Source organism: Rousettus aegyptiacus, unplaced genomic scaffold, assembly GCF_014176215.1.
Source record: "Rousettus aegyptiacus isolate mRouAeg1 unplaced genomic scaffold, mRouAeg1.p scaffold_m13_p_5, whole genome shotgun sequence".
Taxonomy (NCBI): Eukaryota; Metazoa; Chordata; class Mammalia; order Chiroptera; family Pteropodidae; genus Rousettus; species Rousettus aegyptiacus.
This window is the reverse complement of record NW_023416308.1, coordinates 78641599-78660366: the sequence shown is the minus strand read 5'-3', so window position 1 is coordinate 78660366 and position 18768 is coordinate 78641599. Positions and strand designations below refer to the sequence as shown.

At 33.3% G+C, this 18768-nt stretch overlaps 2 protein-coding genes across 2 annotated transcripts; one reads left to right on the top strand and one right to left on the bottom strand.

Annotated features, from left to right (window-relative positions):
* The first annotated feature begins 9605 nt into the window (after positions 1–9605).
* Positions 9606–10550, top strand: LOC107505999 (olfactory receptor 51V1-like). The gene has a single exon (XM_016136454.2). The coding sequence runs from the start codon at positions 9606–9608 to the stop codon at positions 10548–10550; it is 945 nt and encodes a 314-aa protein (XP_015991940.2).
* Positions 10551–14570: 4020 nt separating this feature from the next.
* LOC107506009 (olfactory receptor 52Z1-like) lies at positions 14571–15527 on the bottom strand. Its single transcript, XM_016136461.1, has one exon. The coding sequence runs from the start codon at positions 15525–15527 to the stop codon at positions 14571–14573; it is 957 nt and encodes a 318-aa protein (XP_015991947.1).
* Between the last annotated feature and the right edge of the window lie 3241 nt (positions 15528–18768).

Sequence of the window (18768 nt, the reverse complement as noted above, 5' to 3'; positions counted from 1 at the left end):
TTCCTTAGTAAACTTCAAAGTTTCTATGAGCATTTATGAAGTGAGAGGGATAGTACTGAGGTTTCAAATATTAAAGCTTTCTCCATAGCCACAATTTTTTTTTTTTTTGATGTTTAGATTATTGAACACAAAATCACTGTAAAATGTCTTCAACTTAGTCCACTTTCTGGTCCTAAAAGTGTTAGCTATGTTTCCTTTTCTGTCTCTCTACTTCTTTCTTTTCTTTTCTATTTTCTTTCTTTCTTTTCTTTTCTTTTCTTTTCTTTTTCTGTTTTTTTTTCTTGGCTTGGTTGTGGGGGATTTCGCGGGCGGGATTTGTGCGTGTTCTTTTTTTATTTCTTTGCGGCGATGTGCCGGGGCTTAGGATGCGTTCTCTAGATCTCTTCTCTCTCCTCGTTCTCTCTCTCACTTGCCCTCCCTCGCCTCCTTCCTTCCTTCCTTCCTTCCTTCCTTCCTTCCTTCCTTCCTTCCTTCCTTCCTTCCTTCCTTCTTTTTATTTAAATTACATTTATTGGGGTGATACTGGTTAATAAAATTAAATGGGTTTCAAGCACAAAATTTAAGATGTCATATGTATATTGCACTGTTTGTCCACCACCCAAGGTCAACTTTCTTTCCATTACTATGTATTTAATACCCTTTATTCTTATGTACCTCCCCCTCCCCCTTTCGCTCTGACAACCACTAAACCATTGTATGTGCCTATGAGTTTTAGTTTGTTTGTTGCTTTCAGTTTTATATCCCATCTATGAGTGAAATCAAATGGTTCTCAGCTTTCTCTCTGACTTATTTCACTTTTGTTGATAATCTCAAGATCCATCCATGTTGTTGCAAATAGCACTATTTCATCTGTTCTTATGGTTGAATAATATTCAATTGCATGTATGTCCACTTCTTCTTTATCCAATCATCTATCAAAGTGCACTTCAATTGTTTTCATGTCTTAGCCACCATGAATAATCCTGCAGTAAACTTCAGGTTGCATGTATCTTTACTGATAAATGTTTTCAATTTGGGGGGGGGGGTAGATATCCAAAAGAGGATTGCTGGGTCGTATGGTAATTCTATTCTTAATTTTTTGTGGAACCTCTGTACTGTTTTCCATAGTGGCTGTACCAATTTACAGCTGTGTATGAGGGTTACTTTTCCCCTACAACCTCTCCAACTCTTGTTATTACTTGTCTTGTTGAAACTAGCCATTTTTATAAGTGTGAGGTAGTATCTCATTGTGTTTTTGATTTGCATTTCCCTAATAGCAAGTGAAGTTGAGCATCTTTCCATGTCTGTTGGCTATTTGAATATCTTTTTGAGAGAAGTGTCTATTCAGGTTCTCTGCCTTTTTTATTTTTTATTGGATTGTTTGTTTTTGTTTTTGTCAAGTTGTATGAATTCTTTATATATTTTGGATATTAGCCCCTTATCAAAGGCAATGTGTACAAATATTTACTCCTGTTCAATTGGTTGCTTCTTTGTTTTGTTGATTTTTTTTTTTTTTTTTTTTTTTTGCTTTGCTGAAGCTTATTAGTTTGCTATAGTCCTATTCATTAATTTTTTGCTTTGACTTCCCTTGCCTTTGAGGTCAAATTCATATAATTTTCTCTAAAACTAAGGTTCATGAGTTTCGTATCTTTTTCAATGAACACTTTGATTCTATCTAGCATAACTTAGTCAGAATCTCTTTTGGTCTTCATATATTCTCAAGCATAAGAAAGGACATTACGACCCTTGATACAGACATCCACTTTCCCACCTCTATGTACAAGTCCCCTATTTAAATTTTTTTAGGCTGTTAAAGAAGAGGTTAAAAGTTTTCCCTGAATCTCCTGGATCTTAATTGCCTTTGGTTCAAAACAATCCATATGCCAAAGCGGCACATGTTGGGGTGGCATATTCTGCTCTCCCTCAAATGTAAGAAAAATTCTAGCAGATTATGACAAGTCTTAAAACCTTTCTTAACAAGTTTAGACTTTATCTCAAGAGCAAAAAAAACTATTAAATAAGTTTATTAAGTATATATAAGTGTGTGTATATATATATATATGTATATATATATATATATATATTACTTGAAGGCCAGTTTTCTCCCATTGTCCAAGATATATCCACAGTATAAATCTATTCACTTGCAATTTCAGTATAGCTCTTAATCATTTGAAAGAAGAAACATATCTTATAAATAACTAAAACGTTTGAATACCAAAATTCAAGCCCTACTTCAACCTAAGCCTCAATTCTTTCTTTTTCAAATAAGGACGATATTAAGCTTCCTACCTATGAAGCTAGTACTATTGGGTGTTTACCCTGGTCTAAGAATTTCACAGCTATATTATTTCATTTAGTTACTTTTATCATCATCTTCAACATACAGGTGTGAAAAATAATGCATACAGAAAATAAGTAGTTATTTAAGCTTACTCATTTAGAAAATTTTGGAGTGTGTATTTGAATTCTGGTTCTTCAGTACTTTGTATTAGAAAAACCACATGAAGATTTTTTTTTAATTAAATTGATTGGGGCGACATTTATTTCTGTCTAGACAAGGCTTTCTGAACAAATATTACTTGCAACCTGAGTTGAAGGATAAGCCTTAGAAATTAAAGAAATTAATGATTCTCAGGGTTAAGGGAAGGAAAATGGCTTATCAGACATTCCAGATTGTGTACTATTCTCAGCAGTAGGTGGGGCTATGAATTAACTTCTCCATCCAAGGCCTGCAAGGCTAATTATATGGAAATGAATCAGGCAAGATTGTGTTCAGAATTTCTCCCCAGACACCAAACGGTGTCATCAGTTTTACTCTGCAGAAAGGGAAAATCATAGGCTGTGCTTGTGCTCTCTGTTCAAGTGCCACTGTAAAGCAGCGCTGTTGGATAAGCTATGCAGATTCCCATGTGCTCTGGTTAGGTTTCTTGGTCAGATGGCCTGAAGGTTATATTTAGCAATGGGCAAGGTTACCAATGATTTTGTCTGCCAGGGGAGAAACAACTCCAAGGCCAGTTATTAGTCTTTAAAGAAATGAAAATCAAAACCTTGTACATTTAACCATAATAAAATCTGAGAGTTTTTCTAGACAATAGTCATAGATTTTGATGAATAAATAATAACTCTTTAATCATTTAAAAAACAGTGTTTCATATACATACAATAGCAAATTTTCAGCAATAAAAAGGAATGAAGTATTGATACATGCTACATGTGTGCGTGAACCTCAAAAACATTATACTCAAGTAAAGAAGTCAGAAAAAAACACATCTCATATGATTCTATTTGTGAAAATTATCCAGGTTGGCAAATCCATAGAGATAGAAAGTAGATAAGTGGTTGCCTAAGATTGGGGGTGAGAATAGAGAGTGACTCTGAACAGGCACAGGTTTTCTTTTAGGGGAGATGGGGACTTTGTAAAATTAGATTTGGGTGATGGTTGTATAACATTGAAAATGTTCTAAAAATGGGTGACTTCTATGGTATGTTAATTATATTATCATAAATTTCTTGGATTCAAAAGAGGTAATTCTAATTGATGTACGTCTTCCCTATATCTCAGGGCTTAAAGGTGAGACAAATTTGTTCAAGAGATTTGACTCATGTTTTAGAAGTGCTCTCCAAAGTTTTTATAAATAGTTACTATGATACTTTACTGGAAAAATAAATGTGAGGAGGAAGATATAAAAAATGGATTTAAGAAAAATGAGTAGTGGGTATACAGAAATTCGCTTTTATTTTTGTATGTTTTTCTGAAAAGTAAGTAACTGTTCTATTACAAAATAAAAATAACTTTTTTATTCCAAAATAAACTTTTTTATTTTGGAATAAAAAAGTTTAAAATATTCAATCAAATAAAAGGAAATAATTCATGTTGTAAATATTTGTATCATCATCCTCATAGTTATTACTTATGGATAATTTTCATGTTAATTTTTACACTGTCCCTGTGGCAAAGTGAAAAGCCCTTGCCTTTAGGTAGCATAAAGATGAAAAGGGGACAAATGAAACTCAAAGTGTACATACTACCAAAAGTAAATATTAGTAATATTTCTGTGTTATTATTAATATTACCGATTACATCAAGGTAGAATAGAACCTCATAGGGAGAAAGGAGGCAATTCCCCAGGTAAAGAATTTATTTTTTGTCCTGTGACCATTAGGAAATAATTTAGATGGCTAATTTGTCTTTGGGTAGTAGCCATTCAAATACAAAAACAAAAACAATAATGGAAAAACTACAATTAAAATTTAAGCATGGATGTTATAAAAATAAAAACAAACAGAAGAAAAGAGGGAGGGAGAAAAGGGAGAAAGAGATACAGATAGACAGGCACAGACAGACAAAGAGAGGATGGAGGAAGAGATGAATGAAGAAAGAATGGAAGGAAGGGAAGAAGGATAGAAGAAAGGGACAACTTTAGATTGCACTTTGACCACTACATTTTTTATGTTCTAACCAATATGGCCAAATTCTCAAAAATCAACCAATCAACAAACAAACAAATAATAAAATAGTCACATCACTTTCACCGAATAATTTAAATTTCCTTTATGAATTTTTAAAACATTGATTACATTCTCACCACTCTGCAAACAATTTATAAGTTTTCCATTGTTTTTTTCTAAATCTAATAGATACTTTTAGTACCCAATTTAAGTCAGTTCTGACATATTAATTTCCTTCTTTAAAATAACTTTAGGCGGACTCATTGATATCATGCTCCTATAATATTTTTATTGCTTTCTTTGCACACTATTGTTGGTGATTCAACTGTATCTTGTTATATTGTTGAAGTTTTTTTTAGTATACTCATACTAATTTTTTTTTTACTTGGCCAAATCATCCACCCCCATGATCTCAAACATAATATAAAGAGCTACATATAAAAAAGTTTTGAAAAATCTTATAAATAAGACACATAGCAAATTGCTAAAACACTTAATTAGGTATTAATTATACATAGTTAATAATGCATTATTTATGAAATACTCAAAATATAGTCTCCTCATGTGTATGTTTTATTCTTTTCCTTAGATTCTTTCAGTAAATCTTTTCTTATGGAAAAGTTTCAAGTATGGTGCAAAAAATTTTTTTCTGAATTATTTGAGAATGTTTTCTATTTGAGAATAATGATGCCCCATTATTCTCAAATTTTTTAATTCACATTTTCTAAGACATTCTCCTACATAATTATAATACAATCACCAAGTTAAAAATTACTACGATCGAATTTTTAGAACCCACACAAGTTTCTCCTGTTGTTCCATTAATGTAATTTATAGGGGAAAAAAAAACATTTCAAAATCCTGTGTGTGCATTAGTGGTCCTTCTTCCTAGTCTCCTTCTTTCTGAAAGCTTCTCAAACATTTTTTGTTTTGTATAATACAAAATTTTGAAAATAACAGGCCAAATGTTTTATAGAATATCCTCATTTGGGTGTTTTTGATGCTTCCTCATGGTTAAGTTCAGATTATACAGAATGTCATGAGTGAGGCTCTGTTCTTCTCATACATCTGTTTAGATTGTGTGTGGTATGAATTTGTCTCATTACTGATGATGGTCATGGTGAATATTTGATTAAGGTGGGGTCTGCTAGGATTTGCCAATATGAAGTTATATATTTTCCTTTGGAATTTAATAAGTGTTGCGTCAGAGAAACTTTGAAACTATGGAAATACCTTATAGTTAGCATTGTTTTATATTTTATTTAATAGATATTTAGCAGTCACTATTATTCAATTAGTTCCAGATTTGGCCAGTGGGAGCACCATAATCTTGCTTTTGTATCTCTTTGACATATGTTCATTATTCTTTTAGCATGTTTTTTCTTTTTGGTACAACGGTCTATTCAATGTACTTTTATTAGCCGACCCTGTAATCATTCATTTTCCTAAGAAGCAGGTAAATGAGTTTGGAAGTATGGAATCTGTGAATAATGAGGATTAACTGTACTTTCAATTCAATTGATTGTACTTTTAAAAACCACATAGGTTTCGTTCTAGTGTTTTTTTGCCTTTGGTAATAATTGTAACTTTAGTCTTCAACAGCGAGAAAACTGGATCCCAGTAATTTTAATATATTTACTTATTTGATCACTCTCCTTGTATATGACTAATCTCTTTTTGCCTGACTGAACCCTTTCCTGTGTGAGTAACCATTTAACATGGACTTTGACACACTGACCATGTCAACCTTCATCCCACTTGGGTTCTACACTCTGTGCTGGTGCGATAGTCCTACAATTCCTCTGACTCTAACTCCTCATACTGAGAAAGTCCACATGTGCAATATTATTCTCATCCTACTTGGGGTCTGACTCACCATACCAGGCCACTCAACATATATTTATGCCTTATTAAACTTTTCAAGTTCTGATACTCCATCTCTCCTCCTTGGAAACACCTTGTTCTTTCCACTTGAGCTCTGACTCCACATGTTGAAAGCTGTCTTTCCACAACAGAAACCCTCCTCATTCTGCTTAATATCTGACATATCATCCTGGATTTCTCTTTCGCCTGGATGCTTTCCTACTTTCCTCAACTTATTCGGACTTTGCTACTATGTTCTGGTCTACTGCTGATTCCTCTCTCCAACTCCCTCTAGTTTCTCTATCTCTCTCCCTCTCTCTCTCTCTTTCTTTTAAAAACTTTTAAAATACACATGCATGCAAACACACACACACACACACACACACACACACACACACCAGTGTGCAGGTTATTTCCATGTCTTCACAAAGTAATGGTTTTCTAGTTTAATCTTATTGTAGTCACTTCGGGTGATTTCTACTATTTTGACTATATGAAGGTATACCTTATAACTCAGAATGTGCCCTATCTTAATGAATGTTCCATATGAACTTGAAGAGAATGCTTCTTGTGCTATTTTTGAAATGGATTATCAATAAATATTAATTAGTTAAAGTTACTTGATAATGATGCTTGATGGAGAGAGAATAATACACGAGGAAGCAGAAGCTTCCTATAATCGTATGATAAATCTCAGAGTTTTAGTGGGCCTGAATCTTCAGGTTGTGACATTCATTAGTGCTTATTTACTTTTAGGTGAGACAGGAAGGATAGAGGGGCTCAAACTTGATAACTTCCCTTCTCTCCTCTAAGCTAAGTTCTGTCAAAGTCTTTTTACTGGAGATTAAACTTTTATTATGGACAGCACACTGTAGATACCTTTATTCTCCATCTACTAGAGCAGATGATTTTGTTTTCTTGATTTTTTACTGTGAGAATATTTATTTTTGGAGGGGGGTAATTATTGGAGGTAAAGTTCATAAAGTGCCAACATGAGCTTACAGTTCCCAGAGCTCTCAGAAATTCATAAAAAATACTGGCTAAGTATTTCTCCCAATTTATGGCTTCCTCAGCCTCTGCTCCAGACAAGCTGATGTGGATTGACATTCACTTTCTTCATCTTTCTCTCTGTATTTCTGGGTAGTGGTTTACCTTGTGACTTTAATTCTCTGATGGATTCAAGCAAAGTCATGATTTTTAGTTTGTTTAGTTTCAATTGATGCTGTAAAAATGAGAATGATAACTTCCAAAATTTTTACTTGTTGGAACCAAAAACAGAAATCTAACAATATGATTTTGAAATTAAAAAAAATAATGCAATATGTTTTTACAAAAAAATTTAACTATTCAGAGTTAAATCTGAAAAAACTTTGTCAAAATATGAACAAGGAAAATTCCATAAAACCCATGGAAAAATTGAAGAATAACAAATAAACAGGAATGTTCCATTTTTATGGGTTGGAAGACATTTCAATTCTCATCAACTTGATTTTTAGATTAAATACAATCTCAACCAACATTTGAGCATGCTTTATACACGTATTGACAAGTATATTCTAATATTTATATGTAAAGGAAAAGGAACTATAGTAGCCAAAGCAAATTTAGTAAGGAAGAACAAATTTGGAAAACTCATTCTGCTGAATTTTAAGACATTTTATAAAAACAGTAATCGAGGCAATGGGGCATTCATGAAAAGATAAACACATAAATTAATAGAATGGAATAGAGAGCTTAGATATACCACATCAATATATTTAAGTAATTTTTAGGAAAAGTTCAAAAAATGCAACTGAGAAAGGTTAGTCTTTTCAGAAAATTGTGCTATAAGATAAAAATAATCTTGACACCTCATATAAAAATTAACTTAGAATGGATCATAGACCTAAAGGAAAAATGTAAAACTTCAAGGAGAAAACAATGTTGTGATTTGGGTTGGACAATGAGTTTATAGATATACTGAAAATAGCACAATTCTTTAAAAATCAGAAAATTGAACTATATTAAAATTAAAAAATAAAACTTTTGTTTTTTTATGGTCACAGTTAAGAGAAAGAAATGACAATTTACAAAATGAATATATCAATTTGAAAATTATATATCTGCCAAGGATTTTGTAATTGAAACAGGTAAAGAAATTTCCAAACTCATTAAGAAGAAAACAATATCACAAAAGGGAAGATTACTTAAATAGCACTTCACCATGATATATATATATATATATATATATATATATGACAAATATGAAAAGATACAAAAAAGTATTTGTCAGAAAGGAAATACAAATTAAATTCACAATGATATATCACTACACCCCTATTAAAATAGCAAAGCAAAATAAAACAAACAAAAAATCTAATCATACCTCATGTTAGCCAAGATATGAAGGAACTTTAATTCTCATACACCACTTACCCTGTTAGACTATCAGTAGTACAGTTGCTTTGGAAGACATGTTGACAATATTTTAGAAAGTTAAATAAATATTTACCATATGGTCTAGTCATTTCATACTTAGCTATTATCCAAGATCAAATATTGGATTAATAATTTCCAGTTTAAAATGCACACCCTTTATGTTATATAGAAAGATATAAAAGATAAAAAAATTATTGCGAGGGTCAGAAAAGGAAGAAATCTCATACAGGATAAAGAGATGCATGAAAATAGAGAATAATAATATGAAGTATAGAAAAGAAAATGTAAAACTAAAATAATTGTACAAAAGTAAATCATTTAGAGAGGGGCTAACCAAGTTAAAACATACCAAAAAGTTCTGATTCCATTTTTATTTTAGTTTCTCTTACTTAAACTTTATGTTCCATAAAGTTAGATGACTTTAACCAGTCCATTTCATTTGGGATGCTATGATCCTTTGGGGGTAGTGAAAGGAACAACTGTACCCAAGAGAAAAGTTACTCATACATTTTATATTTTCTTGAGGCTCCTGCCAGCTATGACAGCAGTAGATGTCTGTGATCATACATTATCTTCCTTTAGGAATTAACAGAGACCCCCAGAATCCCAGTCCAAATCCCATATGCTCACTAACATTATCATTTCTGAATAAAACTCTAGTCTTCAAGCATTGCTAGTTACCAGCACTAGAAAATCTATGTCCAGACAACAGGTTTTTGTCTTAAAGGATAAAGAATCAGGTCTCTATTTTTCTGAGTTTATAACACTAAAGGAAATTGTATTATATTATACTTTATTTTCTTCTTAAAAGCAGACAAATATTACTAGAAATTAGGGGATCACAAACTGATCTAATTTGAAAATTCCGCTCTAGAAAATTCCACTTTATCTTAATGTCTGCTATCTTTATCTCAAACTCTAATAGTTCCAGATTTATTCTCACTGGTTTTCCTGGCCTAGAAGTTGACTATCTCTGGCTCTCCATTCCTTTCTCTTCCATCTACATTATGATTTTCCTGGGAAACTGCATGGTGCTGCATGTGATCCGGACTGAGCCAAGCCTGCACCAGCCCATGTTCTACTTCCTGGCAATGCTGGCCTTCACCGACCTGTGCATGGGGCTGTCCACAACGTGTACAGTGCTTGGGATTCTGTGGGGGTTCATTCAAGAGATCAGCCTGGATACCTGCATTGCCCAGTCCTATTTCATCCATGGTCTGTCCTTCATGGAGTCCTCTGTCCTCCTTGCCATGGCTTTTGACCGCTATGTTGCCATTTGCCACCCACTACGCTACTCCTCCATCTTAACTAATGACAAAATCATGAAAATCGGGGTGGCAATATTATGTAGGAGTACTTTACTCATACCTCCAGTCATCATTCGCCTAAAGTTCTTAAATTACTGCCGTCCCCACATCCTCTCTCATTCTTTCTGCCTGCACCAGGACTTAATTCGAATGGCCTGTTCAGACATCCGCTTCAACAGCATCTACGGGCTGGCCCTGGTGATCAGCAATTTGTTGCTGGATGCAGTACTCATACTCATCTCCTATGTCATGATCTTACGTGCAGTCTTAGCTATCGCATCACTGGAGGAGAGAATCAAGTCCTTGCAGACCTGTGTATCTCACATCTGTGCTGTTTCGGTTTTCTACATCCCCATCATTGGTCTGACTATGGTGCACCGCTTTGGGAAACACCTCTCACCACTGGTTCATGTCCTCATGGGCCACATCTATATCCTTTTCCCACCTTTGATGAATCCCATTATTTATAGCATCAAGACCCAGCAAATACGAAAGAGAGTCCAGAGATTGTTTTACTTGAAAGAAATGTAAGCCTTGAGATCAAATGTGAATATTTAAAAGCAAACTCGTGGAGCTCAAAAGAATAAGAGTAAGTAAATAACTAAAAATGAATTTAATGACTTCTATAATATTTTACATGTCATAAATATTTTCCATTTTTCCCACAGCCATCAAGTTAGTGACATTAACATGGATTATATTGTGATCAATTTTATAAATCATAAAATACACATATAATAGACTGAGAATCATATTCATGTATAAAACAGATTATTTATTAAAATTTATATCTTACATCCACTTGAATGAGAATTGTTTTGGGGTCCACCCAATATGGAAAAAGTAAATTTTACTGATTAAAATCCTTCAAGTAATTACTAAAGGGTCAACAACTGTCTATTTCACTACTCTAGGTAACATTCTTATTTATTGTTTAGCTATAATCTCTGTTATCTAGTTTAGCCACATGGTCATGTAACAGTGTAAGCATCATAGGGATACTGAACTATTTGGATAATTTAAAAAGTAATGTAACAAATAAATGACAAAAATCTAATTTGAATGCTCTTTGCCCACTAGCCAAACATTCTTTCCCCACTTCTATTCTATGAATAGTAATTGAACTGACATGTAGACAACTGTAATTGCCAGGGTAGAAAAAAAGAAACTTTTATGATTAGTTTGTTTATTCAATAATACCAATAGCAACTACCACTTGGAAACCACTTAACAATGTTTATTATGAATCCATATCTCATTTAAATCCTTGACCCCAGTTTAAAAAAAAAAAAGAAAACAAAAGAGCATAGTGTGTTACTATGGCCAAGAAATATAAATTTGTTTATAATTTACCTCCCTGTCAAGACTCTGTGGTAGATATTATTTTCTATTATATGCATTGAAAGTTTAAAACATATAAAGGTTAAATAATATGTCCTAGTTTTAGGAGGTAGTAGACCATGGGATTTGAAATTTTTTGGTATCAGTTTCAAATCACATGATAGCTTTATTAGCTTCTTTCTGTGTGTTTTAATGCACACTCTATTAAATGGTCATGCAACCGTTATAAAACATTTATGTAAAAAGAAGTAGAAAAATCACCAAAGTAAATTATGGATAGTAATATAGTACACACATTTGGACTCTGTTAATATCTATTCATTTCCTCAAAATATTATTATCACAATGATATTTACATAACCTACTTAATACAGTTAAGGCAAGTTTATTTTTAAGGTATAATTACACATAGTAATTCACTCTGTTTATATGTACATGCATAGTTTGGTGAGCTTGAAAAATATTTACGGTAATTTAACTGTCACCATAATCAAGTATGTAATATTTTCATCATCCCCAAAAGCACCTTTTTACATCTTTGTGGTCACTCTTCTCCCATAACCCCTGTCTGGCAACTACTAATCTGATTTCTGTCATATAGTTTGTCTTTAAGAATAGGTCATGCAAATTAAATCATAAATAATGTAATCTTTCACATCTGGAGTCTTTCAATTGCAATAATGTTTTTGAAATCCATTCTTGTTGTTGTTTGTATCTAAAGTTTATTTTTATTGTTGATTCCTATTCCATTGTATCATAAACAACCAATTTATTCAATCATTGATTGATTGGCATTTCAGTGTTCTCTATAGTTTTGATTTTGAATAAAGCTGTTAGAAGCATACACACCCTGATTATAAAAGTATTTCCTCAAAATTGGTGAGGTTTATTTTTAGTATTTATATTCTTACTACTAAAATACAACTATCACAGTAATAATAATAATTATAATAATAATAATAGTCATAAAATAATGTTTTTTTCTTTATATTCATGAGATGCCTATTATAGGCCAGGCATCATGGAAGCACTCAGCAATGATTCTTGCTATTAGTCTTCAGAGCAAATCTATGAGGTAAATCATAATCATTTAATTTTATGGATGTGAGAATTGAGGTAATGGGATTTTAAATTACTAGAAAATAATGGTGGAGTAATATAGCTGCTATTACTATTTCATTTTACATTGCAGTTATTTCCTCATTCTGTTTATTTTTTTGATGGTGGTTATGGTGGGAGTTAAGAATTTTAAATTGTGTATTGATGTAAATATAGGTTTCAAATTAATCAGTTGAAACATTATTTAATAGACCATTTTTTTTTTCTGTCAGCTAATATGATATACCAAAATCTTGTGGAATAGGTATTGTACTTCATATTCAAAAAGTCAGATGTGGTGAATTTTGTTTTGTTTTGTTTTTTAGTTTTATCTTGTTCCAACAACATTATCTATGTCAATGGTTGCCTAAAATACCAATCTTCCACTTAAAAGTCAATTAAAGTTTTAGTTTAAAAATTTCTTTGTGGTATAACCTAATTTATTTCAATAAATTTTCTTTCAGTTGGAAATAGATATTTTCTGCTAGACTCCTGCTTTTCTTCATAGGTCTCTGCCACTTGCTCCAACCTCCATACAAGTCCCTTATCACCTACATTAAAAGGGAAGCCTCATGTCACTGAGGAATTTGTTGAGAGAACTGGATGAGCCTCTGGTCTAAGTCTGCAATACTTGGCTGACCCTTGTGGAATAAATATCATTTTACCTTCTCAATGAGTCTTTATCCTTTTTTTACCCGCTGCTGAATTTTGACTCATTTTCTCTTGATCCACTTAGTGACCCATCCACTATGGTGGTGTTTACAAGCCCTGAAACCTGATTCATTTTCTCCTACTTCCCTGATGCTAACATTTTTTTATGACCCTTGACTACAGAATCATTTTTCTCTAGCCAATGCAACTCCTTATACAACTTTACTAGTCAACATTTGCCGTGATTTTTATGTTCCCCACAGTGCTGTAAAGAACTCCTTGATCCATTTCTGAAGGAGAAGAAAAACAATTTTCTTACTGAATATGCCACATATCTTACTGGGAAATCTCCCTTAGATATTTAAACAGAAAATAGGGTATTAATTTCCCTCTGCTTTTAGTTTCTCTCTGAAAACACACTGGGTTTCTATCCTTTCATGCCTCGACATTGAATGAGGGCCAGAGAATGTGCAACTGAAACTTGGGCTTTTGAAGAGTGCACTTCCCTACTTTCCTTTCCTATCTGTGCCAGTCTCCCCACCTCATGTTGAAGCGGGTTCCAGTACCCCTCTTTTTTGTCCTTCACATCCCAACCTCCTTCCTCCCTGCCCTTGTTCAGGCTGGTACCCTTTAACAAAAGCACTTATGACATTAGAACTCTAGTGAAAGAAAAAAAAATAGTATTCAAAAAAAGATGTATATATGTATGTATGCATATACCTACACACACACACACACACACACACGGAATTAAAAATTAAAAATATATGTTCAAACTGGTTTCAATTAACTCTTTTCCTACAGTAATATGTTCCAATTTTGGCAACTTCTACTTACAAAGTAATGTTAACATGTTTTTGGCATAAGTTAAGCTTTTTTTATTGTACATTTAAATCAGTTCCCAAGCCAATATGACCCTGCAAATGTGTAAACTAAATTTTATTACTATATTTATAAATGATTATTAACATTTATTGAATATTTATTATGTTTCAGATATTATTATAAGTGCTTTATATATACTTCCTCAATTAAAAACCATGGACACATATATACCATAATTTTTTTGAGATTTTATACTTAGAACTAGTGGAGCAGCAATTTGATTATTGGCAGTCTGACTTTAGATTGCTTTCTTAGTCTCCAACCTACACCGTATCCTAATGTCTAAAACCAATATTTCCTAATTAATTATATACAAATAATCATAATCAATTACACTTTAAACCTGTTGTAACAAAACTCAGTATTACACAGAATCTAAGGTGTTCTTCTTCTGATACTTTCCTGAACAAAATTAACAAAAAGAATACGATTTTAACACAATTTTATTTACTCAAACATTTATTTCTATTATCCTCTCTTAATGCTGGAATGATATAAGATATCCAACATAATTTTAGGTACTCGTCAGTTAGTGGAGTTACATAGAAGAACGAAGACTAAGCTGTTTAGTATACATCAGCAAAATTTCCTGCTCAAAGAAAAGACCTGGGTAAACTTATTCTGAATTTGCTTGGTCTTAACTCCATAAATGATGGGATTGACAGCAGGTGGGACCACCACATAAAGATTGGCAAGAAGAATATGTACATGGAGTGGTATGTTGTGGCCCCCAAATCTGTGAGCAAAGAATGAAAAAAAGGCTGGGGTATAGAACAGTAGGATAACACAGACATGGGAGCCACAAGTACCTAAAGCCTTAAGTCGAGCATCTTGGGAAGGAATTCTAAACACAGTACAGAGTATAAGGGCATAGGAGATAATGATAAACACTGCATCCAGGCATATGGAAAATAGAGCCACTATCACCCCATAGTAGATGTTGACGTCGATGCTATCACAGGCTAACCTGGCAATACCCATATGTTCACAGTATGTGTGACGAATAATGTTCCTCCCACAGTAAGTAAGCCTATAAACCAGAAAAACTAAGGGAAAGCAGATGAAGAGACTCCTAATCACAGATGCAATGCCCATTTTCCCAATGACCGAGGGAGTTAGAATGGTAGTATATCTTAGTGGATAACAGATGGCTACATAGCGGTCAAATGCCATAGCCAGCAATATGGCAGACTCTGCTACATAGATAAAGTGGAGAAAAAACATCTGAGACACACAGCTACCAAAAGATATATCCCCATCTTGGAACCAGAAGATTGCTAGCATCTTTGGAGTGGTGACTGTGGAGAGAAAGATATCTGCCAGGGCCAACATAGAGAGGAAAAGGTACATAGGTTCATGAAGACTACGTTCAGTGAAGATCAAGAATAGTAAGAGGGCATTGCCTATGACAGCAACTATGTACATAGAACAGATGGGGATAGAGATCCATGTGTGTGCATCTTCCAGTCCTGGGATTCCAATCATGGTGTACCAGATGTCTCTAAGGTTGGTATAGTTTGAAGAGGTTGTCATCTTTTACTATGTCCTCTGATAGTGAACCCTGGAACAGAAAAAGGTGGAGTGGATGGGGAGGAAGGGAGAGAGAGAGAGAGAGAGAGAGAGAGAGAGAGAGAGAGAAGGAGAAGAAGAAGAAGAAGGAGAAGGAGAAGGAGAAGGAGAAGGAGAAGGAGAAGGAGAAGGAGAAGGAGAAGGAGAAGGAGAAGGAGAAGGAGAAGGAGAAGGAGAAGGAGAAGGAGAAGGAGAAGGAGAAGGAGAAGGAGAAGGAGAAGGAGAAGGAGAAGGAGAAGGAGAAGGAGAAGGAGAAGGAGAAGGAGAAGGAGAAGGAAGAAGGAAGAGGAGGAGGAGGAGAGAGGGAGAGGGAGAAGAGGAAGAATAAGGAGGAGAAGGAGGAGGAAAAGGAAGAAGAAGAAGAAAAAAGAAGAAGAAGAAAGAAAGAAGTAAGAAGGAGAAGGAGGGGAGAGGAGGCAGAGGGGAGGCGGAAGAGAATAACAGGTTATTTTATCAAATGAAATGTGAAACTTGGCATCGTATTAAAGTTATTGCCTTAAGAAAAAACTGGTAATAAGTATTCAAGGTTGATAAGCCAGCTAGATTTCATTGACGTGAAACTCGCCATGGTTTTATGAGGCAATGCTGCTAATGCTATTGGGCATTATAAAGGTAACAACAATAATGATAAACATTTAATGGTTTTATAATTAGATCTAAGCATTATGGCCAATATACTATACTTATTGACTTAACATTGTACATGAAAGTCTCTTGTAAGTTCTTGCACATCATAGTTTTCCTCCTTATCTTATGGTCATTTCTGATGATTAATGACACTATTTCCTGAAGCTCAAGAAACAAAGTACTCAGGCTACTGTTATGGCTTCTTTGGGAACTCAAAACCACTAAATTAGTGATTATAATTTAATTCAAAGCCTTTCATTATCAAATGAAAAAAAGAGAAATGGAAGTCTAGCCAGTCTTGGCTTTGCATAATGCTGTACTAATGTTGTGCATATTAGAACAATGTTGCCTCTTTGCATGGTTCCAGTAAGTGTGTGTTTCAGTTAAACCGCCGTGCAAAGCAAGCACTTGTATAACATCATTCTAACTCAACAGACAGTGTCCACTCATATTTCACAAACATTTCATTCCTCCTTCCACTCTCTCTTGCTTATAATGTTTTTTTTCTCCCACTTATTCCTTCCAGTTTGTTTTCAAATGTTTCTTTTTCTTCCTCTCTTTTTTTTCCTTTTCTGCTCAAATTTGAATATTATTACAGGAGAAAAGAGAAAAAAGCAGCTCATAAATAACAAAATAAGAAAAAAAAAGGGTCGTAAACACATGCAAGAATTAAGTTAATGAACATCTTTAAGTTCACTCTGTTTACAATACTATGCTAAAGAAGGAATCAAATATAAATCATAAATATCCTCTGTGTCAAGAATATCCTACCCATGTGAAGACCACGAAACATGGACACAAATAACTACCTCTCAAATCAAATCAGGATGAGAATGACAGGAGATACTTATCACATATGTATATCACAGAAGACATTACTTTTAATTAGGAAGATGGTGGAAAAATTCATGGAAGTGTTGTCATTAGATCTGCTTAATCAAAAAAAACTTTAGGCTTTCAAGAAGCTAAATCCAGAAAGAACAAGCTAAACAATTTAAAAGTTAAAATAAGGAATGTAAGTCACTATAAAAATCAAGTCATCTAGCATATTTAGATCTAAGAAATATGCCTGGACAACTAGATTGTGCCTTGAAGATTCAGAGGTTTAAAAGTCAAGCTAAAGACTTTAGATGTGGTTTAGTTCTATACTAAGAATTTATTTATTATTCAATAATTTTACCAAGTCTCTAATACTTACCAAGGTTTTCAGGAGAATAAATATGATCAAATTTAAAACTTATCTTTTCAGTGAAGTCTGTTAATGAGCAGTATTTTATATTTTATTGCTTCCCAATTACACACCTATAAAATTTCTTATTACATATTTTGTATTATTCGCCAATACATCTTAAGTTCCATGATGGTTAGGAGTATATATTCAATATGCAGTGTAATAATTTTTTTTGAGTAAATATAGTTTAAAAGACAGCAAGATGGATTGAGAGAAGGAAAACAGCTACCAGGAATTGCTCTGAAAAGCTTTTGCAACAGACCAATGCATATTCAAGAACATGGCTTTGACAGTGAAAATGGAATAGTGAAGAAATGTGTTTAAAATAAATAAATAAAATGATGAATTCCAGGTGATAGCTTAGATGAAGGACAAATAAAAGTCAATAAAGTATTTTGAGACATTTTGTCTGAAAATAATAGAGACACCACTAAACAATATTAAGAAGTAGAATAAGAGATGTTGGATTTAGGGAAGGTTGATGCAATTGTTTTGAAACTATTAATATATCACATGTCCATGGAACCACTAAGGAAATAAATGTGGCAGATAGTCTCAAACTTGTATAATACACTGGGAAGAGGATGGGACTAGGCATGAGGCACTATCTGAGCTGTGGCCTCAGCTATGCCACCAACCAACTGAGACCATGATAGAAATGTTTCACCACTCTGAACTGTCATCCATATAGGTTGGAATGAAACTAACTCATAGATATGTTATCTTCTAGATACAAAAATCTAAAATTCAATCACATACCTGGAGCTCAAGAAAAAAAAAGGCAAAAACATATGTATATATATTATTTGATATGTTTCAGTTCTACTATAAGTCTACATATTAGATTCAAAAAAAGAATAATAAATTCTGAATATTAAATCTCTTCCTTAGCTGTATGTGCAATACAGAGTCTATTTGATCACAGTGACAACCTTCAATCACTTGTGCTTTTTAATCAAAAGGATACATTTTATTCCCCATATTATTTATATCGTTAAACAATTTTTTTGAGCATTTATCATGAGCTATATTTTGTGTTTACCATTTTATATAATTTAATCCTCACAAAATACCATTTCCTTATAATAATAACCCAACAAAATGGTTACTGGTATGATCTCCATTTCACAAATTAAGAATCTATGGCACGAGTAGGTTGAATAATTTTTTCTAATTTTACACTGCTAGTATCCAACCAAGCAGAGATCAAACTCAGATCATCTTGCTCTAAAACATGCTTTTAATACACTGCTGTATTTGCCACCTGTGAGCAATCCCTTCTTCAAACATTCTCCTTTGGTTTCCAGTGTTATTATTATTACTATTATGTGCCACTTCCTAATTGTT